At 37.9% G+C, this 20129-nt stretch overlaps 1 protein-coding gene across 1 annotated transcript in view; it reads right to left on the bottom strand.

Annotated features, from left to right (window-relative positions):
* THSD7B (thrombospondin type 1 domain containing 7B) overlaps positions 1 to 20129 on the bottom strand; it is an 891282-nt gene that overhangs the window by 213834 nt on the left and 657319 nt on the right. Inside the window, exon 14 of the mRNA XM_066346150.1 lies at positions 18988 to 19166. Within this exon, the coding sequence (XP_066202247.1) occupies positions 18988 to 19166 (179 nt within the window). The remainder of the gene's footprint in view (positions 1 to 18987; positions 19167 to 20129) is intronic.

Raw genomic sequence — 20129 nt, 5'->3', positions numbered from 1 at the left:
TATAAATTACGACACCATACAGAAGCCATAGGGCAGTAAATGAGGCTAAAAATGGAAACTGAACATAAAGTACCTAAATACATATGCTCACAATAACAAAAATAGCATGGAGTGGGTGGCTTATCAACAACAGAGATTTATCTCACAGTTCTGGGAGCTGGGAAGTCCAAAATCAAGGTGGTGGTAGATTCGCATCTGGTGAAAGCCCACTTCCTGGTTCATAGCCAGTCATCATTTCCCTGAGTCCTCCCTTGGAGGAAAGATCTAGGCAGCTGTCTGGGGTCTCTTTTATAAGGGCACTAAGACCATGAGTGCTTCATCCTCATGTTTTCATCATATCGCAAAAAGTCCCCCCTTCAAATACCATCACAATTGGAGATTAGGGTTCAACATATGAATTTTTGGCAGACAAAAACATTCAGTCTATAGCACTCAGAGTATTCTCTAGTGACTCAGAATTTACTCAGTCCAAAAAAATGCAACACTTTCACCGTGTCAGAAATTCTACCAACACATAAAAATCCATTTGCCTCTAAAACATTTTTTATTCAATTGTCAGGGCACATGAACTTTGAGTGACATGGTGACTGAGCAGTCCTTGGAGGAATTGTGATGGCAATAAGATAAGAAATCTACTTTCCAGCAGTCTCAACTCTCAGGATGAACCAGGAAAAATACATACCAAACAGAATATTAGTCAATAACTACTGAGTATACAGATACTAAACTAGGCCTAAGTGTCTGATGTCTCATTGCTTTGCATTGTCTAAGACTCCACCCTTAGCTATTCTGAATGTATCATGGCCCAGGAGCTTTTTAAGTATTGTATTTTAAAGCAATTTCTACCTAAATTTAAATATATAAATCTCCTTAAAGGAACAATTTTTACTTGTATTTCTTCTCCATAAATATAGGCTATTATTTCATTTTTATAAAAAATGTTACTCAGCTCCGCTTATCCCTGCCATTTACTCAAATTACTAAATGGTGTCACAACATGGAACAGTTCAGAGAAGGCTTACTTGGATTAAAACATTCTGGAGGAATCCAAAGAAGATATTAGATATGCCTTTCCTCATTAGTATTGGTAGAGAAACCTCACCAATATGAGCATAATTCCAGTATGCCTTTAAATTATTGGTGAAAACTAGAGAAAGTTTTTCATGGGCTACATAGAACAGAGAAAACAGAAGACATGTGGTGTATGAATACATCACTTACTCACTTGAAGTATGCTTATGTAGCATGTGGAATGAGACAGCAGAAGGTTGGTTATGCCAAAGGACTTACAAAATAGAATATAATCTCCCAATGAAAAAGAAGAATTTTGGAAGAGCTCTAGTTAAGGCAATTCAAATCCTCATAAGAAAAGCATTTGATCATAACACAAAAGAGACTTCCTGATATTCAATTAAAAACATCACTTAACTATTCTATCTCAAAATAAGACTCAAAATGTTACTGAAAACTAACAATGCTTTTATCAAATTCAATGTCAAAAAGAGAGAGTAAAATGAAGAGTATATATAGCAGACACTTAGGTTTACTCTTCAATATTCACTCCACCCCATCTAAGAAAGAGTCCCCCAACTGGTATATACATCAGCATTTCAAGGTGTAATCTGCAGACCAGCAGCTTTAGTACTATCTGGAAATGATTAAGATTGCTGTCTCTATTCCCATTTCCCCACATCTACTCAATCAGAGTCCATATTTTAGCAAGCTCTGTCACATGATTCATATGCACATAAAAGTTTCAGAAGCACTGCCCTACTGCACAGGTGTCTCCTATGTGAATTTCAGGAGTGCCTGAGACATAGATGTTATTACACAGAGCTTATGATCTCATATTGTTTACTCCTGCCAAGATCAAGTTTGAATGCACATCCCAATTTGGCAGAGAAATATGATAGATTTCTATATGTGTCATGAATTTAAAAGAAATAAAAATTTGGGAACTACTTATTTGAGCTAATCAAGTTCATCCCATGACTCCTTCTCAAGATTAGTTTAGGAATATATACAAAATCCAGCTTCAGCCAATGAGGTATGAGAAAAAGTCTTCTAGGGTACCAGAGAGACTCTGGGGATTTTTTGTTGTTTCTAAGATTACCAAGAGGCACTCTCTTAGTCTTTTGACCATTGCTCCTTCAAGAGGTTATACCTCAAACTGCTGCTGATGGTCATTTTGTTAACACTATGAGGATGAAGCCAATGCTGAAGATGAGAAAACAGAAAGACTGGAAAATGTACGTCCTTTATGACACTGCTGGGCCAAAGAAGCCACCAGCCTTAGAGCATACATTACCACTAGCTTGCTTTTTATATAAGGTAATGTATTCCTTATTGTTTCAGCCAATTTAGGTGGAGGTTTCTGTTAGTTGCAAATCATCTTACTATAGAAGAGGAACAGGTAATTTTGCTGATTGAGGCCAAACTGGTTTTGTGTATTTTTAAAAAGTGTAATGCAGTTCTGATACCATGAGCATCTAAAGCTTTACCATCCATACTTTTTTTAGGTGAGAAGAGGGGAGATAGTGAGGCAGACTTTCCCATGCACCATGACTGGAATCCACCCGGCAACCCCATCAGGGGCTGATGTGCAAGTATCAAGCTATTTTTAGCTCCTAAGGCTGATGCTCTCCAACAGAGCTATCTTCAGCACCTGAGACCACACTCGAACTAATCAAACCACTGGCTGTAAGAGGGGAAGAGGGGAAGAGGGGAGAAGGGAGGATAAGCAGATGGTTGAAGCAGATAACAAGGAATCGAACCCAGGATGCTCATATGCCAGGCCGATGTTCTATCTACTTAGCCACTGGCCAGGGTTGTACACTTTTTAACCTATCTAAGCAATCATTTGAGGCCCCAGGAATGCAAGCTTCCAGTGGAAACTCCTTGAGCAGCAGTTAAAATGAGCTTCATCAATATCTCTTGCTGGCACATAATTATTCTCAATATATTTGCTGAATGAATGGAAGCATGAATGAATAATAGCACAGGTGCACAGAATTAAAGTGGCCTTCCAAAACATTTACAGTTACCTTGAATTCCATTTTATTTCTACAGTATCTCTTTTTGAAAGCTACCAGAGCTCATTAATAAAATATTGCTGCTAAGAGCCCCTGTTCACATCATATATTTTCATAAGTTTGCCCACCTTATCACTTTTATATAGGTATCCCCCCATGTCCCTAATTATATAGCATGAGGATACAGATGTGCTATTCATCAAATATAAAACAAAATACGTTTACTACAATATTATATCACCTCAAACCACAGGTTCATCAGATACCTTATCTTTTATTTTCCTATGCATTCAGGAGTATTTGCACAATCACAGGAGGTCTTCTCAGGGGCGAGAAAAGGCAGTTGTTAGAGTCCACTTGTTCAGTTAAATCATCTCCCAAAAGAGGTCACTTGCTTATGGTAATTCCCATTTGTCTTTACAGTATAGAGAGAGCCATTGTCAAAGACATGTTGCAGGATGAGGTCAATGTGCCCTTACCTTTTTTCCTAAGAGAATAATTAACATGTAGTGAACATTTCTTAGGTAGTCATGCTCATTTGGATGGAAGAGGCACTCAGAGGATAGGAGGAGCAGTGCACTGAGAGGCAGGGCCCTGTTTAGTTCATAATCAGGTTGAGTCACGTCCCTGAGCTCAGTTACCTCATTTACAAGATGATGGGGTCAATTTGATAGCAGTTCTTAGCCCCAGTCATATATTAGGCAATCCTCACCTGAGGGTATTTTAATGCATAGATAACTGGATCCCACCAGCCAAAATTCTGATGTAGTTGGTCAATGTTGGGGCACCACAATGCAGTTTCTAAAGCAAATCTATTGTGAGGCCTTGACTGACAACAAGATTAGATAGTTTTAGGTTTCTTCCAGCTTCAACTGTCTGTTATTCTAGCATACAGTTATCCCAGCGGTTCTCAACCTGTGGGTCGTGACCCCGGCGGGGGTCGAACGAACAAAACACGGGGTCACCTAAAGCCATCGGAAAATACATATTTAATGTATTTCTATTTTACAAATCAGGTCATGATTTGGTCTCTGTACTCAATTTCCTCTTTCCCATCGCCTTGTTCCAGCTTCCATGAAGGGCATAAACTCAGTTTCAGGGGACGCCAGATGAGATTGTACAGCCATATGATTATCAATCTATTTTACCCCAAATGCAAACTACCTAAAGTCTATACCTATCTGACCAGTGGTAAAGATTATTTTTTACTGGAAAAAATTAGACTTATGATTATGACATAGACAGCACAGACAATATAATACTCCGAGAAAACATAACCAACTGAGCAATTTCAATGCCTGTAGGCTCTTTAAATCATGTAGGGATAATGCCAGTAGCAAACTTGCATTATGCTCTGGCCATATTTCAATTGCCAGTATCTGTATTTCTGTGCCTATGAGCTTTTTTCCAGAACTGAGGAAGACTACCTATTCTTAGCCCATAGAACACAGACTTAATGTTTGCCTCAAGCAAGAACTCCCAGAAATTTCCCCATGACTGTCCTGACTTACTAGCCTTTCAAGTCCAATAAATCTTGGGCATGTACAAATTACTTTGTACAGTCTCCCAGAGCTCCCCACAACCTTAAGCCTTGGTGACCACTATGAGACAACTCTTGGTGTTCCTTCCCTTTCCTATGGCACTTTTTACTTCTCTAATGGTGTTCCCTGTACTTGATAAATACAATTCTTGTTCTTGAATCTGACCTTAGGCTCTGCTTCCAGGAGAAGCCAACCTAAGACAACACCATTATCAGTTTTCAAGGTACTCATCAAGAACTGGGCAATCTAACTGCTTTGAGGGTAGCAAAGAGAGACACAGTCAAAAACTGAAACCAAAAGTAAATTATAAAATCATACAATAAAAAAAGGAGAGCTAGACCTGACCTGTGGTGGCGCAGTGGATAAATCGTCGACCTGGAACACTAAGGTCACTGGTGCAAAACCCTGCACTTTTCTGGTCAAGGCACAAATGGGAGTTGATGCTTCCTGCTCTTCCCCCCTTTCTCTCTCTCTCTCTCTCTCTCTCTCTCTCTCTCTCTCTCTCCTCTCTAAAAATGAATGAATGAAATAAAGTTTAATAAAAGAAATTAAAAAAGGAGAGCTAAGCAAGGGTAAAAGGAAAGAGTGGGATAGGGGAAGGCAAAACAGAGCATCAAATAGGTGATCAGATAGGATACACATAGAAGTAAAAAACATATATATAAACACCGTATGCAGTACCAAATGTTCTTTTAAATGAACAAAAAATAAAATTCTGTATCAATAATAACTTCAACTTAGTTGTGTTCCTTTGCTTCCAATACAGAACAATAGACAGCAATTTTACTCAGTCTCCTATTCTGGTTACTGACACATGGTCCCTGCTGGCCCCCATTTCAAAGAGTGCATTGCAGGGTCGGCTCAATTCAAACTTCTTTTCTAACACCACTACTCAAATTACTTTACCTTCTGGTGTAAGGGTGACAAGATTGTGTCTATTAGGTATAACATGGCTTTGTACTATCCTGCTGTTTTGGAATATTCTTTGCAAGCGAATTTTGCAATTGGTTCCATACTTGCTTTCAACTTAGATGATAAGCACAGTGTTCCCTGCCTTGTATCTAAGAGAAAGAGATTTCTCTTCAGGGAAAGAAGCAACAACTTCAAGCTGCCCTAGGCAATCTATACTTGAATGACAGTGTAGCATAATTTTAATCCAATGTAGAGATAATTTGTTAATTAGCTCCCACAGAAAGGGCATTAAAGTAAATCCAAATATCTAATTCCATTAAAAAATGTTTGGTGAATTGCAAATTAAAAGGCAATTTCTGTTTAAAAAACACCAAATTGGACATCAATCAATTGATTTAGAAGATTATCCTTATATCCTTAGAATATGAAATCATCATTCCTTTTTTTTTTTTTTTTCCACAGAGACAGAGAGAGTCAAAGAGAGGGCCAGACAGGGCCAGACAGACAGGAATGGAGAGAGATGAGAAGCATCAATCAGCAATTTTTCATTGTGACACCTTAGTTGTTCATTGATTGCTTTCTCATATGTGCCTTGACTATGGGGCTACAGCAGACCAAGTAACCCCTTGCTCGAGCCAGCGACCTTGGGTCCAAGTCAGTGAGCTTTGCTCAAACCAGATGAGCCCATGCTCAAGCTGGTGACCTCGGGGTCTTGAACCTGGATCCTCCGCATTCCAGTCTGATGCTCTATCCACTACATCACCACCTGGTCAGGCGAAATCATCATTCTTTTTTTTTTTTTTTTTTTTTCTCTATTAAAACTTTTTTTTTTTTTTTTTTAAATTTTATTTTTTTAATGGGGTGACATCAATAAATCAGGATACATATATTCAAAGATAACAAGTCCAGGTTATCTTGTTGTTCAATTATGTTGCATACCCACCACCCAAAGTCAGATTGTCCTCTGTCACCTTCTATCTTGTTTTCTTTGTGCCCCTCCCCACCCCCTTTCCCTCTCCCATACCCCCCTCCCCCCCCGTAACCACCACACTCTTATCAATGTCTCTTAGTTTCACTATTATGTCCCACCTACGTATGGAATAATACAGTTCCTGGTTTTTTCTGATTTACTTATTTCGCTTCGTATCATGTTATCAAGATCCCACCATTTTGCTGTAAATGTTCCGATGTCATCATTTCTTATGGCTGAGTAGTATTCCATAGTGTATATGTGCCACATCTTCTTTATCCAGTCATCTATTGATGGGCTTTTTGGTTGTTTCCATGTCCTGGCCACTGTGAACAATGCTGCAATAAACATGGGGCTGCATGTGTCTTTACGTATCAATGTTTCTGAGTTTTTGGGGTATATACCCAGTAGAGGGATTGCTGGGTCATAAGGTAGTTCTATTTTCAGTTTTTTGAGGAACCACCATACTTTCTTCCATAATGGTTGTACTACTTTACATTCCCACCAACAGTGTATGAGGGTTCCTTTTTCTCCACAGCCTCTCCAACATTTGCTATTACCTGTCTTGCTAATAACAGCTAATCGAACAGGTGTGAGGTGGTATCTCATTGCCGTTTTGATTTGCATTTCTCTAATAGCTAAAGAAGATGAGCATCTTTTCATATATCTGTTGGCCATTTGTATTTCTTCCTGGGAGAAGTGTCTATTCATATCCTCTTCCCATTTTTTTATTGGATTGTTTGTTTGTTTGTTGTTGAGTTTTATGAGTTCTTTGTATATTTTGGATATTAGGCCCTTATCTGAGCTGTTGTTTGAAAATATCATTTCCAATTTAGTTGGCTTTCTGTTTATTTTGTTATCAGTTTCTCTTGCTGAGCAAAAACTTCTTAGTCTGAGAAATCATCATTCTTTATGAGAAAATCTGTATGAGGCCAATAAGGAGATAGAAAAATAGAAGGGGCTTCTTCCTCCTGGCCCAGCAGCAGCTTCCCTGGCCCAAGGACCTTGCTGACTGAGTTCCGAGAGATGTGGGTGGGACAGGTCATGGACTCTCCTAAAAAGAGCATTATGTAGTGTGCACTTTATCCAAAAGTTAACAAGAGATCCAGGAAAGACTTTATGAATAAATAGGTGTGCGGTTTAGAAAGTGAACTGAGACTGCTCCGTGAGGAAGAGAGTTGGTGGCAGGGGGAGAAGAGGCAATCAGAAACAGAGGAAATAGTGGCTGTGATGGTTGTTCAGGAGAGAGGGGAGCAGAGGCCTGCAGAAAGTGCACGTATTTGTTCGCTTTGGGGACAGAGATATGGCTTGGGAGTAAAGGACAGTCACTGCTGTGTGGTGATATGAGAAGAGCTGAAACAAACGTTTAATGCAGCCGTATGGCTTTCACATTTCTTTTCCTGATGTCAGATAGGTCAGCTATCATGTCGTTATCTAGAATTATATACTATCTGTACATAAGAATACCTGTAATATTTTACAAGTTAAAATAAAATGCCAATTATCTGCCTAAGTTGAATTTATGCTTATCCTATGAGTTAGAAATTCTACTTTTAGGTATGTATGTGAAAGAAATGCTCTCATCTGAGCACCAGAGACATGTACAAGAATGCTCAGAGCTGTGTTATTTGGAATAGCCCAAACTGAGAGAAAAAAAAAATCAGATGTGATAGAATGAATCGGAGTTCGAAAGCCCAGTGTAATAGGCTTTATTGAGAGAAAACCTGCCAGGCTGTCTCGTAAGGGAGAGCAGCGCCCCCCCCCCCATAGGTAGAATTAAATAGAGGATTTGAGGGTGGAGGCTGGTAGTTTTTAAGGAAAAATGTCTCTTTCAGCGATTTATGTAAGATTAACCGTAAATAAGCTAGGGGACCTTCCACACCCGGGTTAGTCACCCGGATGCCTGGAGGAAGGCTATCTGGAACATCTATATAGTTTGTCAGTGTCCCTTTGTCCACGAGGAGGGGGTCATGGCCCCCACCTGCAACCCTATCAAGATGCTCATCCATCAACAACAGAAATAGATAATATGTGACATATACAAAAAAAAAAAGGGAATATACATGTAAAGCCAGTAACCACGGTCATTATCACAGTCTCCTGGCCCATGCGGGTTTGCATTTGATTCAGAGAGTTGGTAATGAAACAATGGAGCCAAGAACTGGTGGGCCATCATCTTTAATCCTGGCTTGAACCCAGCGGGCAAGTAAAAACACACACTGGGCTCCAAAACCCACTCATTCAATGCTCACAAAGCTACTGACTTATCTGAGTTTCCTAGAATCAAAGGTTTCACCTCTGTTTCCCATCTCCTTCTCTCTGCACAAACTGGCTTTTCCTTTAGCATTCTGTCATCTTGGCTGCTTCTCCTGACCTCCTCCATGTGGCCTTCATCTGCTCTCCTTTCTCTGCTCTCTCCTCTAATGCTAATCTCAGGAACCAAGAGAGACCAAACTCCCTGTCTGCCCTACGTTATAGTGTACAAATCAAAACCTTTAATCCAATATACAAACAAGGAAGTCTCTGATACAAAGTCACTTATCTGAGGCATAATGGGATTCCTCATGAGAGTGTACCGCCCCACATCAAAAACGTGGGAAATGCTTAGTACCAAAACCAAACCCCAGGCTACAAGGATCCTGTCTGCCCACAGCCCGCCCCCAACACACATTAATATAATCACGCCCATCTCAAGCAAGAAGGGCAACCAATACCATCACCTGGGCTACGGTCTTCGACGTGGGCAGCGCCATCTTTAACAAAGTGAGCATAATATATTTTATCTGCCCAACAATACACAAGGATATAACATAAAGAAATAAAAATAAACATCATATTGCTTCATCTTACAACCTGGCTAACTCTTACAATGTAGAGGAGAAAAAAAGGTGGACATAAGAGTATGTTGGTCAAATAAGTTTGTAAATATGATATGTATGTTTGTTCGCTTATAGTTTACATTGGGTGTGGGGGACAGGCTGTAAGCAGGCCTGGTCATTATAGCCTGAGGCTTAGTTTTAAGACTAAGCTTTTCCCACACCCTTGACTGATTACATGATGTGGGTGGTGCACACTCATGAGGAATCCCATTATGCCTCAGATAAGTGACTTTGTATCAGAGACTTCCTTGTTTGTATATTGGATTAAAGGTTTTGATTTCTACACTATAAAGTAGGGCAGAGAGGAAACTTGCTCTCTTGGTTTCTGAAATTAGTATTAGAGGAGAGAGCAAAGAAAGGAGAAAAGAAAAAGGCCATGTGGAGGAGGCCAGGAGAAGCAGCCAAGATGGTGGAATGCTGAGGGAGAATCCAGTTTGTGCAGTTTGTGCAGAGAGAAGGAGATGGGGAACAGAGGTGAATAAGGCTGGTGAGCTAGAAACCTTTGATTCTAGGAAACTTGGATAAGTCAGTGGCTTTGGGAGCCCTGAATGGAAAGGGATGTGTTTTCCCACTGTGTGTATTTCTTGCCCACTGGGTACAAGCTAGGATGAAAGCTAATGGCCCACCAGTTCTTGGTTCCATTGTTTCATTACCGCCTGTCTGAATCTAATGCGAACCTGCATGGGCCAGGCGACTGTGATGGTGGCCACGGCTACTGGCTTTACAGAGTACAAAGTACAAAATTCAATTATGTCAAGCTTTAGTATGCAGAAACTAATTTATAGTGTAAACACCAAAAATTGGTGCTACATAGTAAGAGAAAGTGGCAGTGAAGGAGATGGGATACGAAGAGAGCATCTGAGACACTGATCATGGACAATCTGCCCTCTATAGCCACAGGTTCCATATTCAACGATTCAACAAACCACCTCACACCAAAAATATTCGGGAAAAAAGTTTTGACATGTTGCTGACATGTACTATGTAGTTAGCCCTAGGATGGTTGCATTGGTACTGAACATGTACAGACTTTTTTCTTGTTGCTATTCTCTTAAAAAATATATTTTCACAACTATTTATATAGGTTCTACATTGTATTAGGTATTGTTAGTAATCTAGAGATGATTTAAAGTATATAGAAGGATGTATGTAGGTTACATGCAAATACTACACAATTTTATATAAGGGATTTGAGCATCCACAGATTTTGGTATTCTAGGAGAGTTTCAGAATCAATCCCCCTTGGATATTGAGGAATAACTATATCATTTCTTGACTTGGATTATAATTGGATGAGAAAGATCACTTTGTGAAAATTCCTAAAGCTCTAGTCATAATGATTTGTGTAACTTTTGGTTACACTCCTTAATAAAAACATTTATATAAAGACCCTAAGATTATTAAATTCATAAGAAAAGAGCTATAAATATATAAAAGTTATATTCCTTTTTGCCAGTAGAAAAAAAGTAGCGCAATGCCAAATAAGTTGTTTAGAAATAAATAAACAGATGTCCCAGAGAGGAAGCAGTGACATTAGCTTTTACTATGCTGCAAAGCTGAATTATTACAACTAAATTATTTGACTTTAAATATTTGAATAGATAAGTGTAAAAAGAAAAGCAGTCCATATATTTTAGTTCTATAAGGCAATATTCTATAGGTGAATATAAACTGAATTTGAAACAAATTAAAAGTCAGAGACCAAGAAAAAATAATCTTGCCTAATATTTATCAAGCACTTACTATATGCAAAGAAACAATATAGAAAATTCATATTTATTTTCATTTTATATTTACACAATAATTGTATGAGGTAGTTGCCATTGTTACACCCATTTCACAGATTACAAAACTGAGACTCAGGAAGATGAAATAATTTTCTTACATTTCCACAGCTAGTTGGTGGCTCGGTAGCATTTGATTTTAGACCTGATTGACTTTTAACCCCTTATTTCATCAGTGGGTGAAGTTAGACAACACTTAGCATCATCTCTCTAGCCTTAAACCCTTCTTCTCTAAAATGAGATGGGGTTAGGGTGCGGAGTTTCCCTCAGATTTTCTTTGACTGACAAACTGTGTTTGTGTGTATTGTTTAGACTGGAAAGGGCAGGCTAAGTCAACCAAAGAGCAAATCTTTCCCTGAGCTAAACTCACCAGAAGCAGTAGCCTCAGTGCTGAGAATCTTCAGTCTGGTAGGGTTCACCAACTTGCTCCATCAGAAGAACCAGCAAAACAACCTCTGTTAACAAATACACACTCCTGGGTCCACAGTAACCAGACTGACCAGTCTTCAGAGCAGGGCCTTGGGAAACTGCTTTTTATACCAACTTTTTTCCAAACCACAGTAATTTTTCTATTCTTACAATCAGTAAAAGTTTTGAAAAAAGTGAACTATGGTTTTCCAAAGATTTAGATACACTTCTCAGAGAGACTATTTTTTATCTTGACTCTTAAGTAGAAAATATAAATCATGATTCAGTAAATGCTTTTCTGCTGGGATCTATCAGGGTCTGGTCTGGATCAGGGCAATTTGATTTCTATGACCTAATATAGGGGAAAAGCTTGAAAATATAAAGGGTACACGTTTACAACTGGTAGATAAATCAGTCCTAGTGATCTACTGCAAGCACAGTGATGATAGTTAGTGATACCTTGTTATAAACTTCAATGTGCCTAAGAGACCAGACCTTACGTTTTCACCACAAAATGGAAACACTTCCAGGTGACCTGAGTGAGGCGTTAGATAATCCTATGATGGTAATTATATTATACTATACAAATGTATCAAACCAACACATTCTACATCTTAAACTTACATAATGTTACATGTTACTTATATCTCAATTAAAAAAAAGAATTAGCTTGGCATTTAGAAGCTTCTGTTGAAATAGGTCTTAAACAAGTTCTATTTTTAAGAAGTTGCTATACTCCCATCAGCCCACTATTTAAGTTTCTAACAAGAATGTTTAGTATAACCAAGAGCTTGTAGTGATGGTCACATCCATAGTCTTCTTTCAAGACATTAAAGAAGGAAGGACATGTACATTCTATATTCAAAAGTTTAAATGACAGGATGGTTCAGAAAATATATAAAAAGTAGGTTTTGCCAATATTTCTTTCTAGAAAAGTACTTGAGAATTTCTACTTGAAGCACTTGATTAAGAAGACAGTTTTTCAAAATTGCAAACACGAATGATGGGATTTTCTGCTAAAGCTGATGTTATCTAATATACTACATATTTCAGGAGTTCAAGAATTCAGGGCCTAAGGATAATATGAGATATGGAGCACACTGAGAGAATTCCAAAGACAAAATGTGGAAAAATGTGCCGGCTTTACAATGTCACAGCTATCCCTGCTGAGACAATCCTGAAAACCATGCTAGGGACAGCCTAGCACAGAGCCTTCTAGTTGTGCAAAGAATATCTTGAACAACTAAAAGTGAGTTTGAATACATGCAGAGTAGCAATATCTGTAGTTAAAAAGACAATTCAATGCAAGACAGAGTGAGTAGTTCGTACAAAAAAACTGCTTCTCATCAATGACTTAGGCAGCTCTCAAGAAAAATGATCAAAGTTTCAAAAGATTTTAAGAAGCCCGAGGGGCATTTGGAATGATCAAGAATAGGGGATATGTGAATACAAATGCAGGGGAGAGAAATCTCTTGAGAAGAAAAAAGTGTTTTTCTTAGGGATGGTGACAGGGCAAGAACAAAAAGAAAAATTGCCTCTCCTCTGAGGTCTACTCAGCTCCATTAGTACAATGTCTCAACTTGAGAGCAAAGTATGAGTTGGCAGACAGGCATAAAGGATACAAATGGAAGAACACTAGCCCTTAGGAGCTGTTTCATACTACCTCTGAGATGAGGTGTAGTGTACCTGGGCTTTGGGATAATAATTACTAAGTTGGAGAAAGGTAAAATGTTTTAGGAGTATCTGCCTCTATTAAATCATCTTAAATAACCCTGAGAAAAGTCACTCTGCATCCCTTAGCTCTATGATATATGATATTTCATACTTAAACCAAAAATGCAACCACCCCCCACCCCCACCGCCACCCATGGAAGAACAGCACACCTGAATGTACTTAATCATGAATAAGCTAGGGCTATCTCCCATATTAATGCTCAAGAAGAAGACTTCTTAATCCACTACAGTCTGGCGCTCCTGCCAAAGTGCTAAATCCAAAGTGATCAGTATTGTGCCAGGAATGATTTGGATTAGGTGAGAATAAGTACAAGTCTGGCTAGTTGAAAAGAGGAGGCCAAAATTGGTTAAATTGAAATAAACCTTAAGTGTCGCCACATTTTCTTGGGTAAACACACATTCAAATAGAATGACAGTTACCCTATTTCTCTATCCTAACATGCTGCTAATAATTAATGAAGCAGTTCTAAAATAAGCCAAAACTATCTTTCTATACAAATAACTTTTCATTCAAAAGCCTTCTTCTAAAGAAGAAATGTTCATGCTAAAATATATCTGTATATATTTGAGGAAAAGGTATTTTTTAAAACATTATTACCCTGCCATGAAAAGTAAAATGCTATAAAAAATAAAATGCATTATACTCATCATTTTCAAATATAGGCCACTTCTCTTCAGGGAGAAGATACACCTTGAAAATATCAATTGTTTCTAGAGATCACACATATTTAATGTGTACCCTCTCAGGCTGTTGCAAGCAGAATAAAACCTCTTTCAAAAATGTATTTACATAGATAGCATGCATTTCTAAAAGCATAGGAAATGAATCTCAGTCTAAGATTTTTATTCAAACATACTGTGAAAACATATTTGTAACATATAAACACGGTATAATTTTCTGGAATCTCTTGCCTTCAATTGTGTGAAGAACTCATAAAGGGAAATGTAAGTCCAATGAAGCATTAATATATCCATATTTAATCTTCTATTAAGCAGAATTCCAAAAGAAAAAAGATGACAAAAATATATAGTACAAGTGCACTTAAATCCACCCAACACATTATAGACTGTAGTAAATTAAAATGTATTATGTATTTTATTATACGCAGTAGTGTCAAGGGCATCAACCAGCTGATATGATGATCCATTAAACTATTTAGAAGACGTTTTCCACTTAGATAAGAGCTTTGGGTAAACTGCATGCTGTAGTTATTTAGCATCACAAATACTCTTAGCAGAAAGCTACTCAAGTACTTTGCTGTCATTTTGGCACTTCCAGAGAAAGAGCTATCATGTTGGTAGGTTTTGGTTTAAAAGGGAGGTGTTTTATGATAAATTATAAATATTGATTTTACTAACAGATTCAGAACAGTTCATGAGCTTGTGTATGTTAAGTAATACAAACTTTTCCACTTCTCTCACTGAGTTAGATTTAAGCGGGGATCCAAACACCCAGGATTTTTCAGGCAGGTCTTGAAAGACTCTGGGCAGTAAATATTTGGAGGTTCTTATTTCTTCCCTCTAGAATAGCTCATGTTTTTGAGAATTTGAATGAAATAATCACACCAAAAGAGACCAGAATTGTAATATAGTTTGTCTTTCTATGAACCTATCTAACCACTAATCCAGAAAAAAGGCTTCTTTAAAAATTAAACATCCAATGAATATAATTTGACAATGTACTAGGGGTTTGAATGCATTACAAAAGGATAAAGACAGCCTTTGCCCCCAAAAGACCTAAAGAGAAACAGAGGAGGAAAATGAATAAGCATATGCAGGTATACTACCATTGAAACAGGCATATGCATAATAGGCAATACATACACAAAAGAAGGTTTAATATTTTTATACAAACAGTATGTTATGCTCAATCTGACATATATTGAATTTTCCTCACACACTAAAGATATGTGCCTCATACTGATTGAGTTATACATATATTTAAGCTCTTATGGGTGAATGAATGATAGAGTAGTAATATGATTCCAAAAATAGAAAAATAAATCTAAATCTAAAAACCAATTGGAAAGAAGACAAATGTCTTATGGCCAATAGTAAAATTGAACTTTACAAAAGAGCCTCCAGTGGGTGCACCTCTAACTAGACCATATTTCCAGCTTAGAAAAACAAATAGCGGGCTCTCCTAAAGGAGAGTCGCCATAAATATCAGAAGCTTGGGGATAGTTCCTCAATAATGAAAATAACTCACAACCATATTTGTTTTCAAATGAATTAAGCGAATGTGGATAAATTCAAAATAATTCTATATAGATTAAGCGAATGTGGATAAGTTCAAAATAATTCTATATAGATGACATGACATAACACACACATGCAGGGGGTTGTACCACATATAAGAGAAAGGCACCACAGGTGGCTCTCCACAAATATACTTACAGGTCACTATGTGCCTGCTTTAGAAAAGAAATTGTTCTGAGGAGAGTTTCTTTTAAATTTGGGATTTTTCACATTAGTATCTTCCCTTACCATTAACAGACTTACAAGTGAGAGAGAGTGCTTATTACTTATTGCTATGATCAATGAACTTATGTTAAAACATAATGTATGGACTAAGGTGAAATATTTCTATTCAAATTTAATTAAGCCAAATACATACTAGATATCTGATACCTCTTTATATTAGAATATAGACCATTCTAAATTTCATTATTGATCATTAAATCTCAGAATTCATTTCTAGACATCACAACAAACAAATGTCTTTGGGATGTTATAATGCCTTTCTTAAAATTAAAAGAAACATTGCCTGCAGATAGGCCCACCTGAACTTAATTTTAATTAATGGAATTTATCTAAATTATTGTTGAAATTGGGGTTAATTTGTAGTTTGTACTACTTAAGGTTACAAGTTTTATATGTCAATGAAATGTTTAGAACAGGTTTTCTTTAAATCACAACAGAATTCCAATTATATTTACCTTATTTGAACTTTCATATTTGATAGACGAATTTCTGCAAATTCACCCTTGCATGCTGCAAATATTGTCTTAAAGTCTATGCTCAAATAAAGCTCTTTTATTCTTTTGATAATTTCTTATTTTATAAAATTAGCATTAAAATTAGTGTTTAATACTAGTGTTATAAAGATTTAGCTTCTATTGATGCTTTTGAGAAAAATATAAGAATTATCACACATTATTTATAATGATAAAGTCTTAGTAGTTATTTTCCATTTTATTTTATTTATTTATTTTTAAAGATTTTACTTATCCATTTTTATTGGAGAGACAGAGAGAGGGAGAGAGGAAAGAGATAGAACAGGGGGAGGAGCAGGAAGCATCAACTCCCATATGTGCCTTGACCAGGCAAGCCCAGGGTTTTGAACCGGCAACCTCAGCATTCCAGGTCGACGCTTTATCCACTGCGCCACCACAGGTCAGGCCTATTTTCCATTTTAAATGCCAGGAAATTCTCAGAAGGATGGTCAAATAATCTTCATACAGAGTATTTACTTGAAAGTCTTCCTTCTAACCATGAATAAACCTGTTACTGCTTTCTTTGTACTGAAGTAAGGTTTATCTCCTCAGATTATCTCTGTTCTACCTCCCTCCCATTAATCAAATCTCTTTACTAATCATCATTAATCTTCCCTTCCCCAAACTATTGTACCTGTGGAGCTTTTGCGCAAATTTTATGTTGACTTCATGATCTTTTGTCTTGTTTTCCCCAATAGGTTTACATTTGCTCTGAGGGAAAAATCTGGGTCATTATTTTGCCATGTAACCTTAAAATATGAGATGCATCACAGTCTACCCTGTTTTAGAACTTAAGTATTTTTGTTGGAATGATAAGTTTTCATTTTTGATGAGTTATGTGCCCTATGTCAAAACCTAAAATAAAACTAGCTAGAGGTATTGGTCTTGAACTGATAAAGGGTATGTAAATCTAGTACACAGGACTAGACATGCAATCCAAATTAATTATAAATAGATGCATGGCTTTCTCTTTCATTAAACAACCTATACAGAAAGTCTAATAAAAAATGGGGTTAAGGCCCTGGCCAGTTGGCTCAGTGGTAGAGCGTCGGCCTGGTGTGCAGGAGTCCCGGGTTCGATTCCCGGCCAGGGCACACAGGAGAAGCGCCCATCTGCTTCTCCACCCCTCACCCTCTCCTTCCTCTCTGTCTCTCTCTTCCCCTCCTGGAGCGAGGTTCCATTGGAGCAAAGATGGCCCGGGTGCTGGGGATGGCTCCTCGGCCTCTGCCCCAGGCACTGGAGTGGCTCTGGTCGCAACAGAGCGACGCCCCCTGGTGGGCAGAGCGTCGCCCCCCTGGTGGGCGTGACGGGTGGATCCCGGTCGGGCACATGCGGGAGTCTGTCTGACTGTCTCTCCCTGTTTCCAGCTTCAGAAAAATACCAAAAAAAAAAAAAAAGGGGGGGGTTAAGAGGACAGAAATTAATATACTAGAATAAGTAATAGAAACCTATGTAGCTATTCTGTTAAAGCAGTTCAGGAGTATAAAGGCTCTACATACCCTTATAAAACACACTTCACCTCTTAAGAATAATTAGAACTTTTGACTGTCATTATCTTGTTCTCCATCTATTTAACTAGATTAAAATATAAACATCAGCCTTAATCAGATAGTCAGTATGCAATTGTGGGATAAAATTTAGTTGTTATTTTTTTCTTCTTCTTCTTAGGTTTGTTTGTTTTTGTTTTTTTTTGTATTTTTCTGAAGTTGGAAACAGGGAGGCAGACAGACTCCCACATGCGCCCGATGGGGATCCATCCGGCATGCCCACCAGGGGCTGATACTCCACCCATCTGGGGTGTTTGTTGCAACCAGAGCCATTCTAGCACCTGAGGCAGAGGCCACAGAGCCATCCTCAGCACCAGGCCAACTTTATTCCAATGGAGCCTTGGCTGCGGGAGGGGAAGTGAGAGACAGAGAGGAAGGAGAGGGGGAGGGGTGGAGAAGCAGATGGGTGCTTCTCCTGTGTGCCCTGACGGGAATCGAACCCCAGACTCCTGCATGCCAGGCCGATGCTCTACCACTGAGCCAACCGGCCAGGGCAAAATTTAGTTTTTATTATAATTTTTAACTAAATCTTAGACTCTGTCATATGAGTAAAGTCAACTGAAATATTCAAATCCACTTTGATTGCTTAGGATGGCCCTTTATTAGACATCTATATGGAAGGGTATCCTTCAGGGTTCCATTTATGAAAGCATCTTTGACTTTCTGGGAAACAGGTAGAGAAATACCTCAGAAGAGACATAAAGAGCTATGGAAACACTGGCTAGGCTGAGAACAATAATTAATTAGCATAAAGAATTAGGTGAAGGGAATATAAAATACTCTTTTTTAAGTATGAGATCAGTAACTATATTTACAGCCATAAAGTAATTGATATTCTTTCAACATTAGTACATAGGTGTGTGTATGTGTGTGTGTGTGTGTACACACATCACTTTTAAAATATCAAAAATAATCAAATTATACTCGATTATTTAAAATCAATTGGATTTATTTTTTGTAAATATTATGACTGCTAATATCAACACTGAATTCAACATTACCTAGGAGTGGCCAAGGCTTCTATTACTAATTTATTATATTAATTTCTGTCTACTGAAGCCCTTTTTTGAACTTGTGATAGCCCTTTATGAGCTGCTTGTAACAAAAGAATGGCTTCAATTTCAATAGAAAATAATAAAATAAATAAATATTTAGCTTTGTATTTGCCTTTCCATGCACTTTACCTGATTCTTGAGATCTAATTTGGGACATGGACGACCTCCATTGTATGGTTTTTCTTTCAGCCATTTGGATCGAATTCTTACTCCAATCCCACAAGATGAACTGCAAGACCCCCAGTTGGACCAGTCACTTAACTTGCAGTCAAACGGGCAGGGGATGACACATTCTTCTTGAATATAACCTGAAAGAAAAAGATTCAAGAGAAAGGAGGAAAATCTGATAAAAATGCACTAATCTAATTCATTTCCTGTTCCATTATTTGAGCTCAAGTTTCTCAAAAATACTGACACTTTGACAGTTTTCTACTCCAATAAACAGACAAAAGTTCTCAGATATATATATGGTTACATCTGCAATCCAAATATGTGCCATCTTTTTACTTCATAGACAATTCTGGGATGGAAAGAGCAGGGAAAAGTGCACTGTTAGTCCTGCTTTCTGATAAGAAGAAATGAGTCAGTTCAGGGCTACTGAGACCATCTCTCTCTTTTCACTGGCCTTGTATCCCACCATTCCTATAATTCCATCTGGAGACAGAGCATGACAGAGTCAATCTTTGTTAGAGCCTGTGATCTGAAAGGCTTTCAGAAAGAAAGCTTTTAATTCTCACTTCCAGGTATTGTGACTTGGAATGGGGAGGACATGGAGTGGACCACAAATTAGAAAGAACAAGATATTATTGAAAGGAGAAAGTAGAGATGCAGAGAAAGATTGTCTAATGAGATAGTGACTAAAATCAAGCGATATGGGTTGGAATACAGACCCAGGTGTTCTAGCTTAACTTGTCTTTCTCTTGTACTCAGCTCAGTTCTTGCTACAGTCTTTTTCTAGATAATCTCATTATTTAACCAGCACCTCAAAGAATCACTATCAAACATATATTTTTAATTCTGATCTCTCTACTGATCCTCTCTACTCATCTTCTCTGATTGGATGTCCCCAATTATGCCCAAATTCAACATGTTTAAAATGAGGCTATTAATTTCCTCCTAAAACATTCTAACTTTTTTATATTCTTTATCTGAATTTACTGCAACATATCTGATTACTATACTGATGTCTATGCCTGTATTATCTCTTCCCCTTGAATTTGGGCAGGACCTGTGAATATGATAGGATGGCACTCCCATGATTAGGTTCCAGT

Source organism: Saccopteryx leptura, chromosome 7, assembly GCF_036850995.1.
Source record: "Saccopteryx leptura isolate mSacLep1 chromosome 7, mSacLep1_pri_phased_curated, whole genome shotgun sequence".
Taxonomy (NCBI): Eukaryota; Metazoa; Chordata; class Mammalia; order Chiroptera; family Emballonuridae; genus Saccopteryx; species Saccopteryx leptura.
This window is presented reverse-complemented; position numbering and strand designations above follow the sequence as displayed.